General features: G+C 45.0%; 1 protein-coding gene across 2 annotated transcripts; it reads left to right on the top strand.

The window, feature by feature from the left end:
* Positions 1–552: 552 nt before the first annotated feature.
* Positions 553–18,584, top strand: TAP2 (transporter 2, ATP binding cassette subfamily B member). 2 transcript variants are annotated; one of them, XM_063097419.1, is made up of 12 exons: positions 553–633; positions 1,063–1,566; positions 1,656–1,770; positions 10,527–10,657; positions 10,936–11,141; positions 13,311–13,508; positions 13,661–13,789; positions 16,539–16,727; positions 16,910–17,083; positions 17,264–17,423; positions 17,799–17,935; positions 18,280–18,584. In XM_063097419.1, the coding sequence occupies exons 2-12, from the start codon at positions 1,071–1,073 to the stop codon at positions 18,457–18,459; spliced, it is 2,115 nt and encodes a 704-aa protein (XP_062953489.1). In that variant the 5' UTR covers positions 553–633; positions 1,063–1,070; the 3' UTR covers positions 18,460–18,584. The 2 variants fall into 2 exon arrangements, with proteins under 2 accessions (XP_062953489.1, XP_062953490.1); XM_063097420.1 differs by lacking the exon at positions 16,910–17,083.
* The last annotated feature ends 3,166 nt before the right edge of the window (positions 18,585–21,750 follow it).

The raw sequence follows: 21,750 nt of genomic DNA, 5'->3' as shown, positions 1-21,750 counted from the left end.
GGCATCTGAACATATTCCCTGCTCAAGGTGCTCTGCCGAGGACAGATGAAGATAAAGGGTCAGGGCCTCCTAAATTCAAAATCTGTAAGTGGAGACCTCCTTTGGCCTGGGGAGAGTGGCTGGATTCTTCTATTGAGGAGAGGCCCTGCATGTTTCCAGCTCAAGACCCTAAAACTGGAGCTTGCGGGAGGGGGGGGGGGAAACAGGAGGGAAGAGGAAGAAAGCACTTAAAATAGGTTCAGAGCTTAAGGTACTAATTTTGAGAAAATCCAGTGGTTCTCCTATTGCAAAGCAGCCCAATCCTTGAAACAGCTGTATTTTACTTAATGACAATTGAAATTTTTTTGCAGTTTTATATGATAGAACAATTGTAGGTAAGGCGGGGAGATTCATGTCAGCCTGGGGAGCGCGCGAGCCGCAGCTGGGGACCGGGGTGCGCCCCAACCCGGCCGCCCCGCCCAGCGTGAAGGCCTGAAGGGCCGGGCTGCCGAAGCGAAAGCGAAAGCCGCGCAGCCCGGGCGCCGCACTCGGACAGCGTCGGTAGCCGACCGCTGTGGGAAGCGAGGTCGAGAGCGATCGAGCGGACTCGGGAGCTGCAGAAAGCCCTGCGGAGCTGCGGTGCCGCCGCCGCCGGTGAGTGGGCGCCGACAGAAACCGGGAGGCGGGCAGGGACGCAGCGCAGCCCGCAGCCAGCCCCACGCCCCCGCCTCTCGTCCCTCCGGACCCCGGGAGTGCCGGGGAGCGGAGCTGCGACCGCCTGGCTCGCTGGAGCCCCGCGGCGGCAGGGGGGGTGGGGAAACGGGGGTGGGCAAGGTCAGGGGATTTTTTTTTTTTTTAAAGAATGAGTTTCGTGGTGGTCAGGCCCCCAGCTACCCCGGACGGGCGAAATGCCGCCCGTCGTCGGAGGGAGGTACTGATGCACGGGGCACCCGGGGGATCTTTCAGGATAGGATTACATCAGACGAGAAGCCGGTGGACAGGTTGGGCAGAGTGGCGGTAGGAGGACAGGGACAAGGACTGGGGCTCCACCTCCGTCATTTCTCTCCTCCTCTTCCTACCCAGGTAGCGCCATGCGAGTCCCCGACCCGAGACCCTGGGCCCTCCTGTTTCTGGTGGACGTCGCCTTTCTCTGGCTGCTTCAGGGGACTGTGGGGGCTCTGCTTCCCCAAGGGCTTTCAGGAGTGTGGCTGGAAGGGACCCTGCGACTTGGAGGGCTGTGGGGGCTGCTGAAACTGGGAGGGCTGCTGGGATTTGAGGGGACACTGCTGCCCCTGCTCTGCCTGGCGACCCCCATGTTTCTCTCCCTGAGAGCCCTGGCCTTGGGGGGGGCCTCGAGCGCTTCCTCAGTCAGAGTGGCTTCAGCCTCTTGGAGCTGGCTGCTGGTGGGGTATGGGGCCGCAGGGCTAAGCTGGGCCGTCTGGGCTGTGCTGAGCCTTCCAGGAGCCCAGGAGGGGGAGCAGGGCCCGCAGAACAACAGAGCCTTGATGTGGAGGCTGGTGAAGCTCTCCAGGCCAGACCTGCCTTTCCTCGCCGCTGCCTTCTTCTTCCTTGTTGTTGCTGTTTTGGGTAAGTCAGGAGAGGACATCGTGACTTGGAGGTGGGAAAGGGGCCTTGGCACCAGCATACTGATCTGTTATCCTTCCTACCCATTTCAGGGGAGACTTTGATCCCTCACTATTCTGGTCGCGTGATTGACATCCTAGGAGGTGATTTTGACCCCGAGGCCTTTGCCAGTGCCATCTTTTTCATGTGCCTCTTCTCCATTGGGAGGTAGGTGCTGGGCTCTTGGGTCCATTGCTAGCCCCAGATCTTTACAGGGGCCTTCACTTTTCTAACTCAATTTTCAGACCCTTTCGTGCACAAAGCACAAAATATTTATTTATTTATTTATTTTTTAATTGACGATTTATTTATTTATTTATTTATTCTTTTTTCTTTCTTTTCTTTTTTTTTTTTTTAAATTTTATTTTGTCGATATACATTGTGGCTGATTATTGCTCCCCATCACCAAAACCTCCCTCCCTTCTCCCTACCCCCTCCCCCGCAACAATGTCCTTTCTGTTTGCTTGTCATATCAACTTCAAGTAATTGTGGTTGTTATATCTTCTTCCTCCCCCCCGGTTTTTTTTTTTTTTTTGTGTGTGTGTGTGTGTGTGTGTGTGTGTGTGTGAATTTATATATTAATTTTTAGCTCCCATCAATAAGTGAGAACATGTGGTATTTCTCTTTCTGTGCCTGACTTGTTTCACTTAATATAATTCTCTCAAGGTCCATCCATGTTGTTGCAAATGGCAGTATTTCATTCGTTTTTATAGCTGAGTAGTATTCCATTGTGTAGATGTACCACAATTTCCGTATCCACTCATCTGATGATGGACATTTGGGCTGGTTCCAACTCTTGGCTATTGTAAAGAGTGCTGCAATGAACATTGGGGAACAGGTATACCTTCGATTTGATGATTTCCATTCCTCTGGGTATATTCCCAACAGTGGGATAGCTGGGTCGTGTGGAAGATCTATCTGCAATTGTTTGAGGAACCTCCATACCATTTTCCATAGAGGCTGCACCATTTTGCAGTCCCACCAACAGTGTATGAGAGTTCCTTTATCTGCAACCTCGCCAGCATTTATCGTTCATAGTCTTTTGGATTTTAGCCATCCTAACTGGGGTGAGATGGTATCTCAGTGTGGTTTTGATTTGCATTTCCCGGATGCTGAGTGATGTTGAGCATTTTTTCATATGTCTGTTGGCCATTTGTATATCTTCCTTAGAGAAATGCCTACTTAGCTCTTTTGCCCATTTTTGAATTGGGTTGCTTGTTTTCTTCTTGTAAAGTTGTTTGAGTTCCTTCTATATTCTGGATATTAATCCTTTGTCAGATGTATATTTTGCAAATATTTTCTCCCACTCTGTTGGTTGTCTTTTAACTCTGTTAATTGGTTTTTTTGCTGTGCAGAAGCTTTTTAGTTTGATATAATCCCATTTGTTTATTTTTCCTTTGGTTGCCCGTGCTTTTGGGGTCGTATTCATGAAGTCTGTGCCCAGTCCTATTTCCTGAAGTGTTTCTTCTATGTTTTCTTTAAGAAGTTTTATTGTTTCAGGGTGTATGTTTAAATCCTTAATCCATTTTGAGTTGATTTTAGTATACGGTGAGAGGTATGGATCTAGTTTCATTCTCCTGCATATGGATATCCAGTTATCCCAGCACCATTTGCTGAAGAGGCAGTCCCTTCCCCAGTGAATAGGCTTGGTGCCTTTGTCAAAGATCAGATGGCAGTAAGTGTATGGGTTGATTTCTGGATTCTCTATTCTATTGCATTGGTCAGTGTGTCTGTTTTTATGCCAGTACCATACTGTTTTGGTTATTATAGCTTTGTAGTATAGCTTAAAGTCAGGTAGTGTTATGCCTCCAGCTTTATTTTTATAGCTCAGCATTGCTTTGGCTATGCCTGGTCTTTTATTGTTCCATATAAATGACTGGATAGTTTTTTCCATTTCTGAGAAAAATGTCTTTGGAATTTTGATGGGGATTGCATTTGTATATCACTTTGGGTAGTATGGACATTTTCACTATGTTGATTCTTCCAATCCAAGAGCATGGGATATCTTTCCATCTTCTTGTATCCTCTCTAATTTCTCTCAGCAGTGGTTTGTAGTTCTCATTATAGAGATTTTTCACCTCCTTGGTTAACTCAATTCCTAAGTATTTTATTTTTTTGGTGGCTATTGTAAATGGGCAGGCTTTCTTGATTTCTCGTTCTGCATGTTCACTATTGGAGAAAAGAAATGCTACTGATTTTTGTGTGTTGATTTTGTATCCTGCTACTGTGCTGAAATCATTTATCAATTCCAAGAGTTTTTTTGTAGAGGTTTTAGGCTGTTCGATATATAGGATCATGTCATCTGCAAACAGGGACAGTTTGACTTCATCTTTTCCAATCTGGATGCCCTTTATTTCCTTCTCTTCTCTGATTGCTCTGGCTAGTACTTCCAACACTATGTTGAATAGGAGTGGTGAGAGTGGGCATCCTTGTCTAGTTGCTGTTCTTAAAGGAAAAGCTTTCAGCTTTTCCCCATTCAGGATGATATTGGCAGTGGGTTTGGCATATATGGCTTTAATTATGTTGAGATACTTTCCCTCTATACCTAACTTATAGAGGGTCTTTGTCATGAATGAGTGCTGAACTTTATCAAATGCTTTTTCAGCATCTATAGAGATGATCATATGGTCCTTGTGTTTGAGTTTATTAATATGGTGTATCACATTTATTGATTTGCGTATGTTGAACCAACCTTGCATCCCTGGGATGTATCCCACTTGATCATGATGAATAATTTTACTCATGTGTTGCTGTATTCTGTTTGCTAGTATTTTAGTGAGGATTTTTGCATCTATATTCATCAAGGATATCGGCCTGTAGTTTTCTTTCTTGGTTATATCTTTACCTGGTTTTGGTATCAGGATGATGTTTGCTTCATAGAATGAGTTTGGGAGATTTGCGTCCGTTTCAATCTTTTGGAATAGTTTGTAAAGAATCGGTGTCAATTCCTCTCTGAATGTTTGGTAAAATTCTGCTGTGAATCCATCTGGTCCTGGGCTTTTCTTTGTTGGGAGCCTTCTGATAACAGCTTCAATCTCCTTTATTGTTATTGGTCTGTTCAAATTTTCTACGTCTTCATGGTTCAGTTTTGGGGGCTTGTGTGTGTCCAGAAATTTATCCATTTCCTCCAGATTTTCAAATTTGTTGGTGTATAGTTGTTTATAGTAGTCTCGAATGATTCCTTGTATTTCAGATGAATCAGTTGTAATATTGTCTTTTTCATTTCTAATTTTTGTTATTTGAGTCTTCTCTCTTCTTTTTTTTGTTAGCCATGCTAATGGTTTGTCAATTTTATTTATCTTTTCAAAAAACCAACTTTTTGATTCGTTGATCTTTTGAATTGCTTTTTGGTTTTCAATTTCATTCAGTTTGGCTCTGATCTTAATGATTTCTTTCCGTCTGCTAACTTTAGGTTTGGATTGTTCTTGTTTTTCTAGTTCTTTAAGGTGAAGTGTTAGGTTGTTCACTTGCCATCTTTCCATTCTTCTGAAGTGAGCGTTTAATGCAATAAATTTCCCCCTCAATACTGCTTTTGCAGTATCCCACAGGTTTTGGTATGATGTACCATTGTTTTCATTAGTTTCAATAAATTTTTTGATTTCCTGCTTGATTTCTTCTTGGACCCATATGTCATTAAGTAGAATGCTGTTTAATTTCCATGTGTTTGTATAGTTTCCAGAGTTTCGCTTGTTGTTAATTTCTAGTTTTTATCCATTGTGGTCTGAGAAGATACATGGGATAATTCCAATTTTTTTGAATTTATTGAGACTTGATTTGTGACCTAATATGTGATCTATCCTGGAGAATGATCCATGTGCTGATGAGAAGAATGAATATTCTGAGGTTGTTGGGTGGAATGTTCTGTAGATATCTGCCAATTCCAACTGGTCTAGGGTCTTGTCTAGATCTTGTGTTTCTCTACTGATTCTTTGCCTAGATGATCTGTCTAATATTGACAGTGGGGTGTTCAGGTCCCCTGCTATTATGGTATTAGTGTCTATTTCCTTCTTTAGGTCTAATAGAGTTTGTTTTATAAATCTGACTGCTCCAACATTGGGTGCGTACATATTTATGATTGTTATGTCTTCTTGATGCATCGGTCCTTTTATCATTAAGTAGTGTCCCTCATTGTCTCTTTTTATGGTTTTTAGTTTAAAGTCTATTTTGTCAGATATAAGAATAGCTACTCCAGCTCGTTTTTCTTTTCTGTTTGCATGGTAAATCTTTTTCCATCCTTTCACTGTGTGAATCTTTATGGGTGAGGTGGGTCTCTTGTAGGCAGCATATAGTTGGGTCCTCCTTTTTAATCCAGTCAGCCAGTCTGTGTCTTTTGATTGGGGAATTTAAGCCTTTTACATTAAGAGTTGTTATTGAAAGGTGTTGATTTATTCCTAGCATTTTATTGGTTGTTTGGTTGTCTTAGGTGTCTTTTGTTCCTTGCTTTCTGATTTACTGTTTGGTTTCTTTGTTTGTTGGTTCCTTAGGTTGTAGATAGCGTTTTTGTTTGCTTGTTTTCTCTTCATGAATGCCACTTTTATTATACTAGTGGGTTTTGATTTTTCTTGGGTTTTTATGGCAGTGGTAGTTATTTTTCAGGAACCAAACCCAGTACTCCCTTGAGGATTTCTTGTAAAGGTGGTCGTGTGGTAGTGAACTCCCACAGTTTTTGTTTGTCTGAGAAATATACTATTTGCCCTTCATTTCGGAAGGATAGCCTTGCAGGGTAGAGTATTCTTGGCTGGCAATCTTTGTCTTTAATATTTTGAAAATATCATCCCATTCCTTTCTAGCTTTTAGGGTTTGTGATGAAAAGTCTGATGTTAGCCTGATTGGGGCTCCCTTATAGGTGATTTGACGCTTCTCTCTTGCCGCTTTTAAGATTCTCTCTTTGTCTCTGAGTTTTGCCAATTTGACTATGACGTGTCTTGAAGAAGGCTTTTTGGGTTGAATACGTTTGGAGATCGTTGAGCTTCCTGGATCTGAAGATCTGTGATTTTTCCTATACCTGGGACGTTTTCTGCCACTATTTTGTTGAATATGTTTTCAATGGAATCTCCATTTTCCTCCCCTTCTGGAATACCCATGACTCAGATATTTGATCGCTTATGGTTGTCTGATGTCTCTCTCAGATTTTCTTCAATGTCCTTGATTCTTTTTTCTTTCTTTTTGTCTGCTTGTGTTATTTCAAACAGCCCATCTTCAAGTTCAGAGGTTCTCTCTTCAACTTCAACAAGTCTGCTGGTTAAACTCTCCGTTGTGTTTTTTATTTCACTGAATAACTTCTTCAGTTCAGCAAGTTCTGCTACATTTTTTTTCAGGACATTGATTTCCTTGTACATTTCCTCTTTCAGATCCTGTATACTTTTCCTCATTTCATCATGATGTCTAGCTGAGTTCTCTTGTATCTCATTCAGTTTCCTTAGAATTATTACTTGAAATTCCTTGTCAGTCATTTCAAGGGCTTCTTGTTCTATAGGATCTAGAGTTTGAGATTTATTAACTTTTGGTGGTGTACTTTCTTGATTTTTTGTATTTCTGGTATCTTTTTTTTTATGTTTATTCATTGTGGCAGGGGGTTTCACAGTCCACCGGTTTGAGACTAATGACTAACTAGGATGTTGCTGTGGTTGCCAATTTGGTATGGCTACCTCCGTGACTGCTCAGTTGGCCTCTAGTGCCTTGTGTGTGTGGTTGCCTCGGGTCTTGGGCTTCTCCGGGGAGCCACCTTTCTGGTCAGCTTGGACTCTGCTGTGCTGGTGGATCACGTACCACAGGGTGTGTAATCTCTGTTGAGCTTTCACTTCCTGTGCAGGACTTCTCCCTGTTCCATGTGCTCTGGCCCAGGCTGTTGGATCGTGCAGTGGCGACCCCACAGGGTGTGTGGTTTCTGTCGAGTCTCCGCCTCCCTGGCCGCACGTCTCCCCACTCTGTGCGCACTGTGCTGGGCTGGGGCGTGTCTTCTGCAACCCTCGTCTATCAGCTAGGCCTTCAAGACCCTGCTCGGCACCGCCTCGCCCAGGAAGTCTGCCAGGTTTCTGGTAGCACAGACGACCGGTTGCTCTGGGTGCCTTTGTAGCACTGTGTAGATCTTTCTCCGGACTTGTTCACCTTTGTATCCCCCCGGCATAGACCGAATCTAGCGCCCAGCTGCCGCCAGCTCTCTGGCAGGTTCAAGCAGACCTGGGAACTCTCCTACCACACTATTCCCAACCAGAAATTCATTAGGCTTTTTTCCGAACTGGTGGCCGCAGAGATGGTATCTGCCTCCCAGTAACAGGAAGTTTACCGGGGGCCGGAGTCCAGGGTGTGGTGGAGTCACAGTCAGCCCGCCCATACTTCCTTGCCCTCCCGACACTGGCTGGGGATGCCCCATGCCACCAGCCCTGCCAGAGAACCGCGGAGGGAGTGGGAGGGGAGGCCGGCCCGCAGGCTCCGGAAAGCCCCGCGCCAGGCCAAGCAAGTGGGAAGGCTCAGTGACGGCCGAGCTGGGCGGAGCTGCCAGCACCTGGTAAAATGTAGGCAGCCCCGGGGCATTGAGTGAACCGGTGATGCAGGTGGGAGCCAGGTTGGCATTAGCCCCCCGAACAGAGCTGGGCCAGGGGTCACTCACAGTGCTGTGCCAGGTCGGGTGCTCACTCTCTGCCTCTGGTTTGTCACCTTCCCTGTTCTCGGCCGCTGCCGCCTCAGGCTGTTCAGTTGCGGCGTGGCTCGGGCGCTCCCAGGAATCTTCTTTAATGCCGTCCTGAAACCTCAAATCCTGAATAGGGCAGCTGGCTGCCTTCAGCATGGCCCTGGCCTCCGGGATCCTGTCTGCATCCACAGCAGCCCTGGCGCCGTGTTCCCTGTTTTGGGACTCGCTTTTGCAGCTAAGAAACAGTTCTTTTCCTGCTCCACACTTCAGAGCTGTTGCCTGTAAGTGAGGCAGCCTCTCCTGCTGGGGGCAAAGTGGCGGTCAGCCCCCACAACTGGCCAGCAGCTGCGGGCCTCCCTTAAGAGGTGGCAAGAGGAAGGTCCACAAGTTTCCCGGCTGCCTGAGGCCCAGTGGCCACCTTTTCCACCTCAGCTACTCTGCTCCCGCCGCCGCAGCCACCGCCATCTTGAAAACCCCCCAAAATATTTAAACTAAAATGTGCATCCCCAATCCCAGCCTGTGCATGTATTTATTTATTCACCATTCTGTTTCATCCATACATTCCATTTTTTCCTTCATTCACATTTATCAACATCTTCAAAGTTTACATTGTTATGGTAGATATGCATACCAGTGAATGTAGTACAAAGGAGTTTGTGTGTCAAATGGAATGCCTCTCAGTTGCCTCCTACTCCCACCCCTAAGCCTGTCTACAAAGCACCTTTCCAGGGTTATCCTCTTGTCGAGGTGGCCGGCTTCCCCCTCTGGACCCTCCTTTCCTAACTCGTCTGCCTGTCCCTGAAGATCTTACCCTGAGGCTTATCATCTTTCCTTTCAGCATCTTGACTCTTTTGCTCTTTACTTGCTTTCTCCTGTCTTTTTAGACATGCTCAGGAGCCTGCATCTCAGAATAAACAAACTGCTTGGTAGGGCTGGGACTAGGACGAGGTGAGTGGATACTTAAGGTGCAAAACTTAAAAAGATGCTCCCCAATCCCAGCCCAGCTTGATACTGCTCCTTTTCTAAGGTCATACTTCGTGTAGGACACCCTCAACACCAATCCTTCGTTATGCATTCATTCCATACTTGCTACTTTCTGCTGAAACCACTCAAAAGTGGACTTATTGACCAATCCACTGCCTTTTTTTTTTTTTTTCCCTAATCAGTCTTCAATTCTCTTTGACTTCTCTATAGCATTTGGCAAAGTATAATCTCTTATTATCAATCTCTTTCTCCAGTTAGCTTTTATGAACTCCTTTTCTACTTCCCAATCTACCCTGCCTCCTTTGGAGAACTTTCCTCCTCTGGACCCTTAAATATGGAGTTTCCTCATGACTCAGTTTTTTGATCTTTAAAAACGTTTTTGCTGTCAGCCTAACTCAGTTCATCTCTGCAGGTGACTCCCAGATCCGTATTTCCATGCTGAGATTTGGTCTTGTTAGCCCAGTTGCCTCCTTGACATTCCCATTGGACAGCCAACTCACATTTGTGAAACCATCAGTATCCTGGGCTCCAAGCACTGGTGTCACAGATGTCTTCCTCATATTCAAACACCACTTGGGACATTTTCTACTTTCAAGTTGTTTCTCCTATGGCTCCTTTCTCTCCTTTCTCACTGCAGTCACCAAAGTCTAAACCCTCATTATTTTATGTCTGACTCTCCCAACAGCCTCGTAAGTGTGGTAACTAAATTCGTATGAGGAACCTATATTTTGTAAAACACCTGCTTTCATGCTTTTATGTTTTTTATTTAACTTTTATCATAAAAATGTGGTTAGTCTATGAGGAATTCTCCAACTTGAAGGATGAAAGATGAGGACAGCATAACTCTAGGGCTCTGGAGAATGGGAGAGCAGAGAGTTCATTGCAGTTCCCATAATAAAGTGTCTGTGACCTTGGAGAGGGACTTTGGGGGCAGGGGAGGAAAGAGATCAAGACAGAGGAGAAGCCTGGAGGGACACCACTGAGGGAGGTCAGTTTAGAAGCAAGCACTGGGCCATTTCTTTTCACAGTATCTTCACTTGTATTCTTCTCATGTGTCCAGCACAAAGTGAACTCTACAAATACTCATGAATTTGTGCATGTTACGATTTTGTTCCCACATCTACCTCACCATGTCTCCCCTTTGTTCTTCCTCTGTTCGTTCCTGTGCCTCTTCTCTCTGTCTCTCTCATTTCTTTCTCTTTTGCCTCTCACGGTATGTTTTGCCCGACTGTATTTCTTTTCATTCTGGCTCTCTTCTTTGCATCTCTCTCTCCCCTTCATCCTCTGCTGTCTTTTCTCTACCCTGCAGCTCACTGTCTGCAGGCTGCCGGGGGGGCACCTTCACCTTCACCATGTCCAGAATCAACTTGAGGATCCGGGAGCAGCTTTTCTCCTCCCTGCTCCGCCAGGACCTTGGTTTCTTCCAGGAGACTAAGACAGGTGGGGCCTGGAGTCCAGGTCTGGGATTCCCCGGGACATTGCTTGCCCCTCAGTCACCCTCTGCCCGTAGCCTGTCTTCCTGCCTTCATCTGTGTGCCAGGGTCTGGAGCTGCTGTTCTCTCTTTTGGGACAGCATAGAGACGGAGCCTCCACCCAGTCTCTCTGCTAGTGAGGGAGGGTGTTTAGAGGAGGGGGCTGTGTCAGAGGGGATGGTCAAGAGGGAGTTTCTGGGGGTTCTGCAGTATGTGTGGCTTCCTCACCTGCTCTGTCCTTCTCAGGGGAGCTGAACTCGCGGCTGAACTCGGACACCACCCTGATGAGCAACTGGCTTCCTCTGAATGCCAACGTCCTCTTGCGAAGCATGGTGAAGGTGGTGGGGCTGTACGGCTTCATGCTCAGTGTGTCACCTCAGCTCACTCTTTTCTCTTTGCTCGACATGCCCCTCACAATAGCAGCTGAGAAGGTGTACAGTGCCCGCCATCAGGTACATGTGGATGTTAGGGGGGAGCGGGGGTAATTTTACAGGGGAGGAGGATTCCACATTCATAGCTAGAGGATCTCCTAGAGAGATTTTTTTCTTTTCAACCCTCAGAGAGGAAGTTCTTACAGGCTTTAGAAGGTCTATGACCCTCTGGGACTGTAAGCAAAAATAGTGTGTGTGTGTGTGTGTGTGTGTGTGTGTGTGTGTGTGAGAGAGAGAGAGAGAGAGAGAGAGATGTAGGAGCAGAGTGGGAAGAGAGGTGGCATTTTTCTGGGGTGACAATAACTTTTCGTCAGCTACTCAAAGGTGTCTATATGTACCCTCTCCACAAAAAATTAAAAATTATATATTAGAGGGTTTTAGGTAAAATTTTCTCTTTTAAAATTAGCAGAAGGAATTTGGATGGAGTGTGGTAAGTAGGACGTGCAGTCGGGAAGTCCTGAGTCTGAATGCCGGCTCCACCTTCTCTCTTTCTTTCTTATTGTGGTAAAACATATGTAACATAAACTTTACCATTTTAAGTGTACAGTCAGTGGCGTTAAGTACATTCACATTGTTGTGCAACCATCACCAACCATCCGTCTCCAGAGCTTTTCTTCATCTTCCTAAAATGAAACTTTCATTTTATCCATTAAACAGTAACTCTCATTACTCCCACCCCCCAGCCCCTGGCAACCACCATTCTACTTTCTGTCTGTATGAATTTGATGACTCTAGGTCCCACACATAAGTAGATTCATGCAATTATTTGTCTTTCTGTGACTGGATTATTTCACTTAACATACCGCCCTCACAGTTCATCTATGTTGTAGCGTACGTCAGAATTTCCTTCCTTTTGGGGCCACCCGTGGCTCACTTGGGAGAGTGTGGTGCTGACAGCACCAGGTCAAGGGTTAAGATCCCCCTATCAGTCATCTTTTAGGGAAAAAAAATTAAAGAATTTTCCTTGCTTTTTAACATGAGGTAATATTCCATCGTATGTATGAGGATACTTCAAAAAGTTTGGGGAAAAATAGAATTAAAAGATAATATGAATCTTTCCATGAACTTTTTGAAGTACCCTCATATATATATATGCCACATACTGCTCATCCAGTCATCTGTTGATGGACATTTGAGTTGTTTCCACCTTTTGGCTGTTGTGAATAATGCTGCTGTGAACATGGGTGTACAACTATCTGTTCAAGACCCTGCTTTCAATTTTTTGGGTATATATCCAATTGCTGAATCATATGGTAAATCTATTTTTAATTTTTTGAGTACCTGCCATGCTTTTTTCCATAGTGGCTGCACCATTTTACATTCCCACTGGCAGTGCACAAGGGTTCCAGATCGTCCAAATCCTTGCCAACACTTACTATTTTCTGTTGTCTTTCTTTTTTTTTTCTTTTTATAATAGCCATCCTAATGGTTGTGATGTGGTATCTCATTATGGTTTTAATTTGCATTTTCCTAATGATTAGTAACGTTGAGCGTCTTTTTACGTGCTTATTGGCTATTTTTATATCTTCTTCGGAGGAATGTCTATTCAAGTCATTTGCCCATTTTTTAGTTGTGTTTTTGTTGTTGAGTTGTAGGAGTTTTTAATATATTCTAGTCTTTAATCCCTTATCTGATATGTGACTTGCAAATATTTTCTTGCCTTTCGTGGTTGCCATTTCACTATGTTGATGAGTCCTTTGAGCACAGAAGTTTTTAATTTTGATGAAGTCTGATTTATCTTTTTTGTTGCCTATGCTTTTGGTGTCATGTTTAAGAAATCCTAGCCAAATCTAGTGTTACAAAGCTTTTCTTCTATGTTTTCCTAAGAGTTTTATGGTTTTAGCTCTACATGTAGGTCTTTGATCCATTTTGAATTACATCTCCACCTTTCTTAACTAGCTGTGGCTCCTCTTTCCTCATTCAGACACTGGGGGAGGAAGAATTACCTCAAGTGAAAGTTTAAAAAAATATTACGTATCTTCTACACTACCTAACACTGAGAGCTCATTAATATCTTGTTCCCTCCCGAATTCACTCTTATTATTCCTTCTGGAAAGATAAGTAGGGGAGAGGGAAGAACAGTCCAGTAATTTTTAGGTGGATTGGGGAACATCCCAAGGGCTGGGACAAGGCACGGGGCCTGCTGTCCTCTGTGCATCAGCCCCTACATCCTCTGTCCCGCTTTTCCAGGCAGTGCTTCAGGAGATCCAGGATGCGGTGGCCAGGGCAGGGCAGGTGGTGCGGGAGGCAGTTGGAGGGCTGCAGACTGTGCGCAGTTTTGGGGCTGAGGAGCATGAAGTCTGTCGCTATAAGGAGGCCCTTGAAAGATGCCGGCAGCTGTGGTGGCGACGAGACCTGGAACGAGCCCTGTACCTGCTGTTACGGAGGGTGAGATGACTGAGTGGCCCAGGGAAGGGGAAGGAAAGGGATGGGGACCTACAGCTGGTTCTGGTGCCCCCTGTAGCTCAATCTCTGAGGGGCAGGGAGGGAGGAGGAATGGGCAGATGTTCTCAGCCTCATCGCTTTCTTCTCCCTCCCAGCTGCTGCACTTGGGAGTGCAGGTGCTGATGCTGAGCTGCGGGCTGCAGCAGATCCTGGCTGGGGAGCTCACCCGGGGCGGGCTGCTCTCCTTCCTGCTCTACCAGGAGGACGTGGGGCATTATGTGCAAGTGAGTGAGAAGCCAAGCAGGCCGTCTGTTTTTCTCTCTGGTCTTCTGGTCCTCGTTCCTCTTAAAAATATTTGTTCCTCTTAAAAATACAAAACAAAACAAAACCTAACTCATTTTGTTATGAAGAATTTCCAATGTGCAAAAAGAATGACAAAATAATACATAATGAACCCACATGAACCCATCACCTGCTTTAACAATGACCAACTCATGGCCAATCTTGTTGGACCTGTATCCCCACCCACCTCCCCCCAACCCATGTTATTTTGAAGCAAATCCAAGATATCATATAGTTTTACCTGTATATATTTCAGTATGTACCTGTAAAATATAAACATCTTAAAAAATACTGTATTTAACCACAAAGCCATGATCACACCTGAAAAACTAACAATAATTCTTAAAATTAATCAAGTACAGTCAAATTTCCACTTGTCTTATACATGTTATATATGCAGTCATGTGTCGCGTATTGATGGGGATATGTTCTGAGAAATGTGTCATTAGGCAATTTCATTGCTATGTGAACATCATAGAGTGCACTCACATAAAACTAGATGGTACAGCTACTACACGCAGGCTATATGGTGTTTGTCCTATAGGCCTGTTTGTCCTAGGCTACAAACCTGTACAGCACGTTACTGTCCTGAATGCTGTGGGCAGTTGTAACACAATGGTAAGGGTTTATTTATCTAAACATAGGAAAGGTACAGTAGAAAGACGGTAGAGAAGATAAAAAAGCACACCTATATAGGGCACTTACCACACACGGAGCTTGCAGGACTGGACGGTGCTCTAGGTGAGTCCGTGAGTGAGCCATGAGTGACCGTGAAGGCCTAGGACACTCTGTGCACTAGTGTGTGCTTTATAACCAGTGTACACTTAGCCTACGCTACATTTATTAAAAATGTTCTTCAACAATCAATGAACTTTAGCTTACTGTGACTGTTTTACTCTATAAACTTTAATTTTTTAAACTTTTGATCCTTTTGTAATAACACTTAGCTAAAAATACACATTGTACAGCTATACAAAAATATTTTCCTTCTTTATATCCTTATTCTATAAGCTTTTTTCTATTTTAAAATTATTTTTATTTTTATTTTTTACTTTTAAGCTTTTTTGTTAAAAACTAAGACACAAACACACACATTAGCCTAGGCCTACACAGAGTCAGGACCATCGTCCACCTGCACGTCTTGTCCGACTGGAAGGTCCTCAGGGGCAATAACACACATGGAGCTGACATCTCTTGTAACAACAGTGCCTTCTTCTGGAATACCTCCTGAAGGACCTGCCTGAGGCCGTTTTACAGTGAACTTTTTTTTAAATAAGTAGAAACAGTATGCTCTAAAATAATGATAAAAAATATAGTATAGTAAATACAAGAACTGGTAACAGTCATTTATTATCATTATCAAGTCTTATGTACTGTACATAATTGTATGTACTTTTATGAGGCTGGTGGTACAGAAGGTTTGTTTATACCGTCGCCACAAGCACATTAGTAATGTGTTGTGCTGCAACGTTGGCGATAGCGATTTCTCAGCTCTGTTGTAATCTTATGGGATCACTGTTGTGTATATGGTCCATTGTTGATCGAAATGCTGTTATGAGGACTGTGTGTGTGTGTGTGTGTGTGTGTGAGTGTGTGTGTGTGTGAGTGTGTGTGTGTGTGTGTGTGTGTGTGTGTGTGTGTGTGTGTGTATACATACATTTTATAGTTTGCTTGAATCGGGATTCAGATCAGGCCCAAATATTGTGATTGGTTGATATGTCTTTTAAGTCTCTCTCTCTCTTTTTTTATATCTGTCTATCCATCCATCCATCTATCCATCTGTCATTTCCCCCTTGCAGTTTATTCGTTGAAGAAATAGGTTGTTTGTCCCACACAGTTTCTTACGGTCTGGATTTTGTTGATTGAATCCCTGTGGTATTATTTTAATATGTTCCACTGCCTCTGTATTTCCTGTCAATTGGTTGATAAATCTAGAAGCTTGTGAGATTCAGGTTTTTCTCTTTTTTTGACAAGAGTTATTTCCTATGGAGTGGTGTGTTTTTCCTCCAGGAGGCACACAGTGTGTGGTTCTCTCTTTATGGCAGCATCAGCCATTGAGGCTCAATGCCTAGATGCATGAAATTGTTAGTGTTACTCTATCATTTTTTCATTTATTAGCTGGAATACAATCTATCAAGGGCAACTTTCCCTCATTTACTGTTTGGTTACCCAGTGGTACAGTTTGATTAGGAAAGGCAGAATGAGCATTTACTTTTTTCTGTTACTAGCTTTCAAAAATGATCAGTTACTTCATCTTGAGCTTTATTTTATAATTTTGCTAGACATTTTAAAAACATCTTTATGTGTGGAGACTGTGCTAGGTCTCTGGTGGCTACAGAGATGAGTTAGGCATAATGCTTATTTTTAGAGCATTCCCTCTAATAAAGCAGACAGACTGTGCACAATTAATACAAAACAGTAATTGAAAAAGTCTGGGGCTAGAAGTAATGCTGTGTGGTACGAATGTGAACCTTACATCGTTTACATTGCAAATTGGAAACCTGGGGTATTGGTGCCGCTTTAAAATTCCATCCAAATTGCACATTTAAAGGTAGAGAATATATTTTTGGATAAGGAGGAGAAGAAGCATGGTTGTGGGTGGAGTCTGGCGAGGGAGTGTGTGAGGAGCTGGAAAGGAGGTTTCTGGGGAGGTGTGTTTGATTAGCTGACCCTTCCACTCCTGTTTTCTAGACCCTCGTCTACATGTGTGGAGATATGCTGAGCAATGTGGGAGCTGCCGAGAAGGTTTTCCGCTACTTGGATAGAAAGCCAAATCTGCCCCCACCGGGGACACTGGCCCCTTGCACTCTGCAGGGGCTTGTGGAATTCCAAGATGTCTCCTTTGCATACCCCAATCGCCCGGACCAGCCTGTGCTCAAGGTGCCTGGAAGAGGTGACCGGGAGGGAACCTGGACCCCTGGCTCTCTGCTGCATATGCAAGATCGGGCATCATGGCCTGTAGATCATTTGACTCTGAAACTGATCTTGCCCCTGCTAGGAAGAGAAAGGGAGCGATCCTGAGGGAGAAGAGGCAGGCCCCTAACTCTTCCCTGGTTTTCTAGGGGCTGTCATTCACCCTACGTCCTGGTCAGGTGACGGCGCTGGTGGGACCCAATGGGTCTGGGAAGAGCACAGTGGCTGCCCTGCTGCAGAATCTGTACCAGCCCACTGGGGGGCAGGTGCTGCTGGACGGGGAGCCAGTCTCACACTATGAGCACCGCTACCTGCACAGCCAGGTGGGTGGGAGGGAGAAGAGGGATGGGGATAGGAGAGGGGGGGCACATGCAGAGAGAGGATGGGAGATCCGCAGGAATAAACACCAGGGGTCCATTCTGAGGGAGGTAGGTGAGGAGGAAAGGAGGGTCCCTGCCGTGGGGGTTTACACACACTCCTCTGACACCAACCCTTCTGCACAGGTGGCTTTGGTTGGGCAGGAGCCTGTGCTGTTCTCGGGTTCTGTGAAGGAGAACGTTGCTTATGGGCTGCAAAGCTGTGGGGACGATAAGGTGATGGCTGCCATCCAGGCCGCCCATGCGGATGACTTCATAAGTGAAATGGAGCATGGAATACATACAGGTATCTTCTGCATACTTAAGCCTGCTCCTTAGTCAAAAGAGAAAATGGAGCTATTCAGGAGGGTGAGGGTTGTGTCCCTGTAACTCAGTGTTTGCTATTTCCCTGTCCTCTCCTCTATGCCCACTGCCCCTCCTTCCCCAACACCAGGAACTCTTCAGCCTCTCTGTCTTGCTCAGGATCGCTGTTCCCAGAGAGCAATGCCCTTCACACGGCAGCCCCATTAGGTCCCCACCCCTGTGACACTCCTCCCACCAGGCCCTCCTACCTGCTAACTGGTCCTAGTGGAAATAACCCATGGTGCACTTGTCCCTCGTCCTGGGAGAGTGTGTTGTGATCACTTGTGTCTGAGGAAAGGAATTTCTCTGATTTACTCAGATGTAGGGGAGAAAGGCAGCCAGTTGGCTGTGGGACAGAAACAACGTCTGGCCATTGCCCGGGCCCTTGTGCGGGACCCACAGGTCCTCATCCTGGACGAGGCCACCAGCGCACTGGATGTCCAGTGTGAGCAGGCTGTGAGTAGTGGGGTGACAGGGGCAAGGGTCAGTGGGACCTGAGGGGTCGTGTTTGAAGGATCGGCCTGTGCAGAATTGGACAGGGGGAGGACAAATGGCATGGAAAGAGTCTGTGCCTTCTTAGGGTTGGGGAATGAAATGGAGAATACATCCAGCTTCCCCCACAGCTCCCTTTCCCATCCTCTGGCTGCAGCAGTGCAGCTGAGAGGAGGGCGGCACAGCCCTTTCCTACCGTCTCATGCTTCACGCCTCTTTACCCTACATCACCAGGGATGGTGCCCGGTTAGGATGTGGTGTCCATCCGATTCTTATCTTTCTGAGACATTGTGATCCTATCCCTTCAGCTGCAAGACTGGAAATCCCGTGGGGACCGAACGGTGCTGGTGATCGCTCACAGGCTGCAGACGGTTCAGAGCGCGGACCAGATCCTCGTGCTGGATCAGGGAGAGCTGCGGGAGCACGCCCAGCTCATGGAGGGGCAGGACCTCTATTCCCGCCTGGTGCAGCAGCAGCTGGAGGCCTGAGGACAGGGACACTGGGCCCTTCTCAGGGCCATCTCCTCTCCACGACAGAGTAGCTCCTGGTCTGAGTTTCTTTGGGGCTTTGCCCCTGTGTAGTTGTTCCTGGAGCTGAAGGCAGGATGGAGATTTGGACCATATTTGCTTTTGGAGGGGTGGGAGTGGTGGGTGGGGTGGGTGCTGTCTGTTGCCTGTGCGAAGTAGTGTATTGTGGCATAATAAATATTTTTTAAAATACTTTTTCTTATTATATAAACAGTACACATTAATATAGAATATTTAGACAATATAGAAAAGTACAAAGAAGAAAAGTAAAACTACCCAATGTTTCACTTCTCAGAGAAATTCATGGTTACCGCTTTGCTAGCTATCCTATCAGTCCTTTATCTGTTCTTCGAGGTACAAATTAACAGACATAAATGTTCATGAGGTTGCCTTTCTGTGTCCTTCCCTGTTGCCACCGGTGTGTTATTTTGGGGAAGCTAGGGACAGAGGACGGTTCCCTAATTAACAGTGTTAATAACATTGATAATAAGCTACCATTTATAAATTTTAATATGAGTAGGAACTATGCTAAATGACTTACATATTATCATTTTTAATCCTATCCCCAACCCTATGAGGTTAGTTATTATCCTCATTTACAGATGAGGAAACAGGCTTGAAGAGATGAAATGACTTTCCCAAGGTTACACAGTGGTGGAGCTGCAGTTTGAATGCAGGCCTGACCCCAAAGTTCACACTCTGAACCAATGAATTATGTTGTATCTTGTGTCTGTAATCTCTATAGTGGATTGAATTATGTCCTCCCAAAACTCATTGAAGCTTGAATTGTATCCCCCACGTTTTATGTATTAGAAACTTAGCTCCCACTGTTAAGAGGGTGGGAATCCTGTTATGGTAATTGAAAGGTGGGGCCTTGAAGAGATGATTGGATTATAGGACCCTGCAGTAGTGAATGGATTAAAAATGGTGGACAGGGGTATGGTTCTAAGGGCTTTAAAAGAAGAGTCGTCTGTCTCTTTCTCTGCTCTCTCTGCTTCCACCATCTTGCAATGTGAGACGCCTGGGTCACTGTCGCCACCACCAAGAACCTCACCAGATGTGTTGCCTGGACTTTGGACTTCTTAGCCTCAGAAACTGTGAGCAATAAATTTTGTTGTCTTTATAAATTACCCAGTTCCATGTATTTTGTTATAAGCAATGAAAACGGAAATGGACTCATACAATCTCTAATCCATAATCAGGTTAAGCAAAACTGTTGCTTCTAGCTCCAAATAACTCTGAATTCATTATCTTCTTCAGAGAAGAGAATGGTTTTTCCACCACTGGTTCCCTTCTTCCAGCCATTCTTCATGAAGTCATTTTTCTTTCTAGAAGACACATAGGATGATGTCATTTCTGTGAAATCCTCCAAGTGCTCTTCATCCCTTTCTGCTCAGATCCTTTTCAGAGCACACAAGGGTTTCCGTCCCATCTGTCTCACCCTTTCCAGTTGCATTCAGCTCCAGCCACAAGTTCCTGCCCTCCCCAGCATCTTTGTGCCTTTGCATATGGTGTTTTCTGGCCCCTTCCCTGCACCACCTTCCCCTGATTTCCTACAGGTTCTTAAGACCTAACTCAGGGTTCAGGGCTTCCAGGAAGCCCCCTTATTTCCTCAGTCTGGAGAAAGTGCCCTTTCCACATGCTGCTTATGAACTTACCTCTTTCATGGCCCTTATTAAACTCTATCTCTCTCTCCCTTTTTTGTCCGTCCACTAGACCACAAGCTCCTGAGAAGAAGGTGGTATATCTTATTAAGCTTTATATCTGCTATCTGCTGCAGGGCCCAATTCATAGTAGACAATAAATGAAATAAAAAATTAGGTGGATAAATCTCCTTCCTCCACGGTCCTGTTTCTCAATTCTCCCTACACACACCAACCAATGAAAGTCTAATGTGCACATCACTGGTTACTGGGAGGGACTTACCTTGAAAGGTTCCTATTCTAGGAAAGAGAAACTTACACATTCCCAGAAACATTTCCGGTGATAGCAATGAACTTGCCAGAACTGCTTCCTTTGGATTTTTTCTGCCTGGCAGCTCTTAGAAGCACGGTGGGGTGAAAGTGGGGAATTTCTTATGCAGATCAGCCTTTGCTTGATCCTGCTGCTGCCCTGCTGTCCCACACCCAGCCAACTCTCAAATGTTACTGAGGGTGAAATGTGCATTTGAAGAGAGAGAAGCCTGGTCTGGTTCCCTCCTCTCCCCTCAAAATGTCTTTCTCTATTTACCAAATGGGAATAATAATTCTTGTATCCCCTAAACTATGGAAGCTGTAGCCTTATGGAAGAAGATGACAAGTGATATCCTCAGTACAATTACACTTATAGATCATAATACTTTAAACCTGGAAGGCATCTTAAAAATCACGTAGCTGTCAAATCTTACTTATGGATAGAGAAACTGGCCTGAAATCATAGAGCTAATCAGCGATAGGGCTGGGAGGAAGACTTAGGCATCCTGATAGGCAGTGCAGGAAGATGCAGTAGACCTTAAGATCCTAAGATGTCCCTTAAAACTTCTTATCTCATGGGAAACTCCCAGGTAAGCCTTATGTCAGGGACACAGAAAAATGTTCCCTGACCGTGAAAGTACTCAACCTAGACAGACGAATCCCTACAAGTGTGGTCTGTCTGGTAACCACAGTTATTAGTAACTCGGTTTGCCTCGGTGTTCTTTTGATTCCCTTCTCCTACCCCCATCATCATTTGATTTCCTTGCCCCATAATTTCCCCTTTTTCTTGTCACTTACCTTCAATATCTTTCCCATCCAGCCAGTGTTTTGCTCTTTCTAAAGGAAGATGTAAGTGGAGAGGGGAAACGTTAGGAAACTCATAGATTTCTTTGGACCCCAGGACAACCAGCCACCCCGTCTGCCCTGCCTTGTGTGGAAACAGCATTGAATTTCAAGTCCTTTATGGAGTCCAAAAGGCAGTCGTGGATCAAGAGGAGGAAATGTGCAGTTGTCAGAATTTTAGGGGAAAGAACTAGGGAATAAGGAAAACAACAATATTCCTGTGTTTTGGTGCTGACAGTGAGCTAAAGAAGCACCTGTTTGAGGCCATCTAGTGATCCTAGGGAATACCAGATTTTTATGGAACAACTCTAATCATCAGGGAACCTGATGAGTTTTATGGAATCTTATGAATTATAAGAGTTTTATGGAATCTTATGAATTATAATAATTCTGATAATAGTAATCATTCAGTGGGTATTTACTGTGTGCTATTGCTGTGCTAAGTGTCTGACGTATA

The sequence above is a fragment of the Cynocephalus volans genome, chromosome 5 (assembly GCF_027409185.1).
Source record: "Cynocephalus volans isolate mCynVol1 chromosome 5, mCynVol1.pri, whole genome shotgun sequence".
NCBI classification, from domain to species: Eukaryota; Metazoa; Chordata; class Mammalia; order Dermoptera; family Cynocephalidae; genus Cynocephalus; species Cynocephalus volans.
Note: the sequence above shows the minus strand (reverse complement) of the source record. Positions and strands in the feature narration are given on the sequence as shown.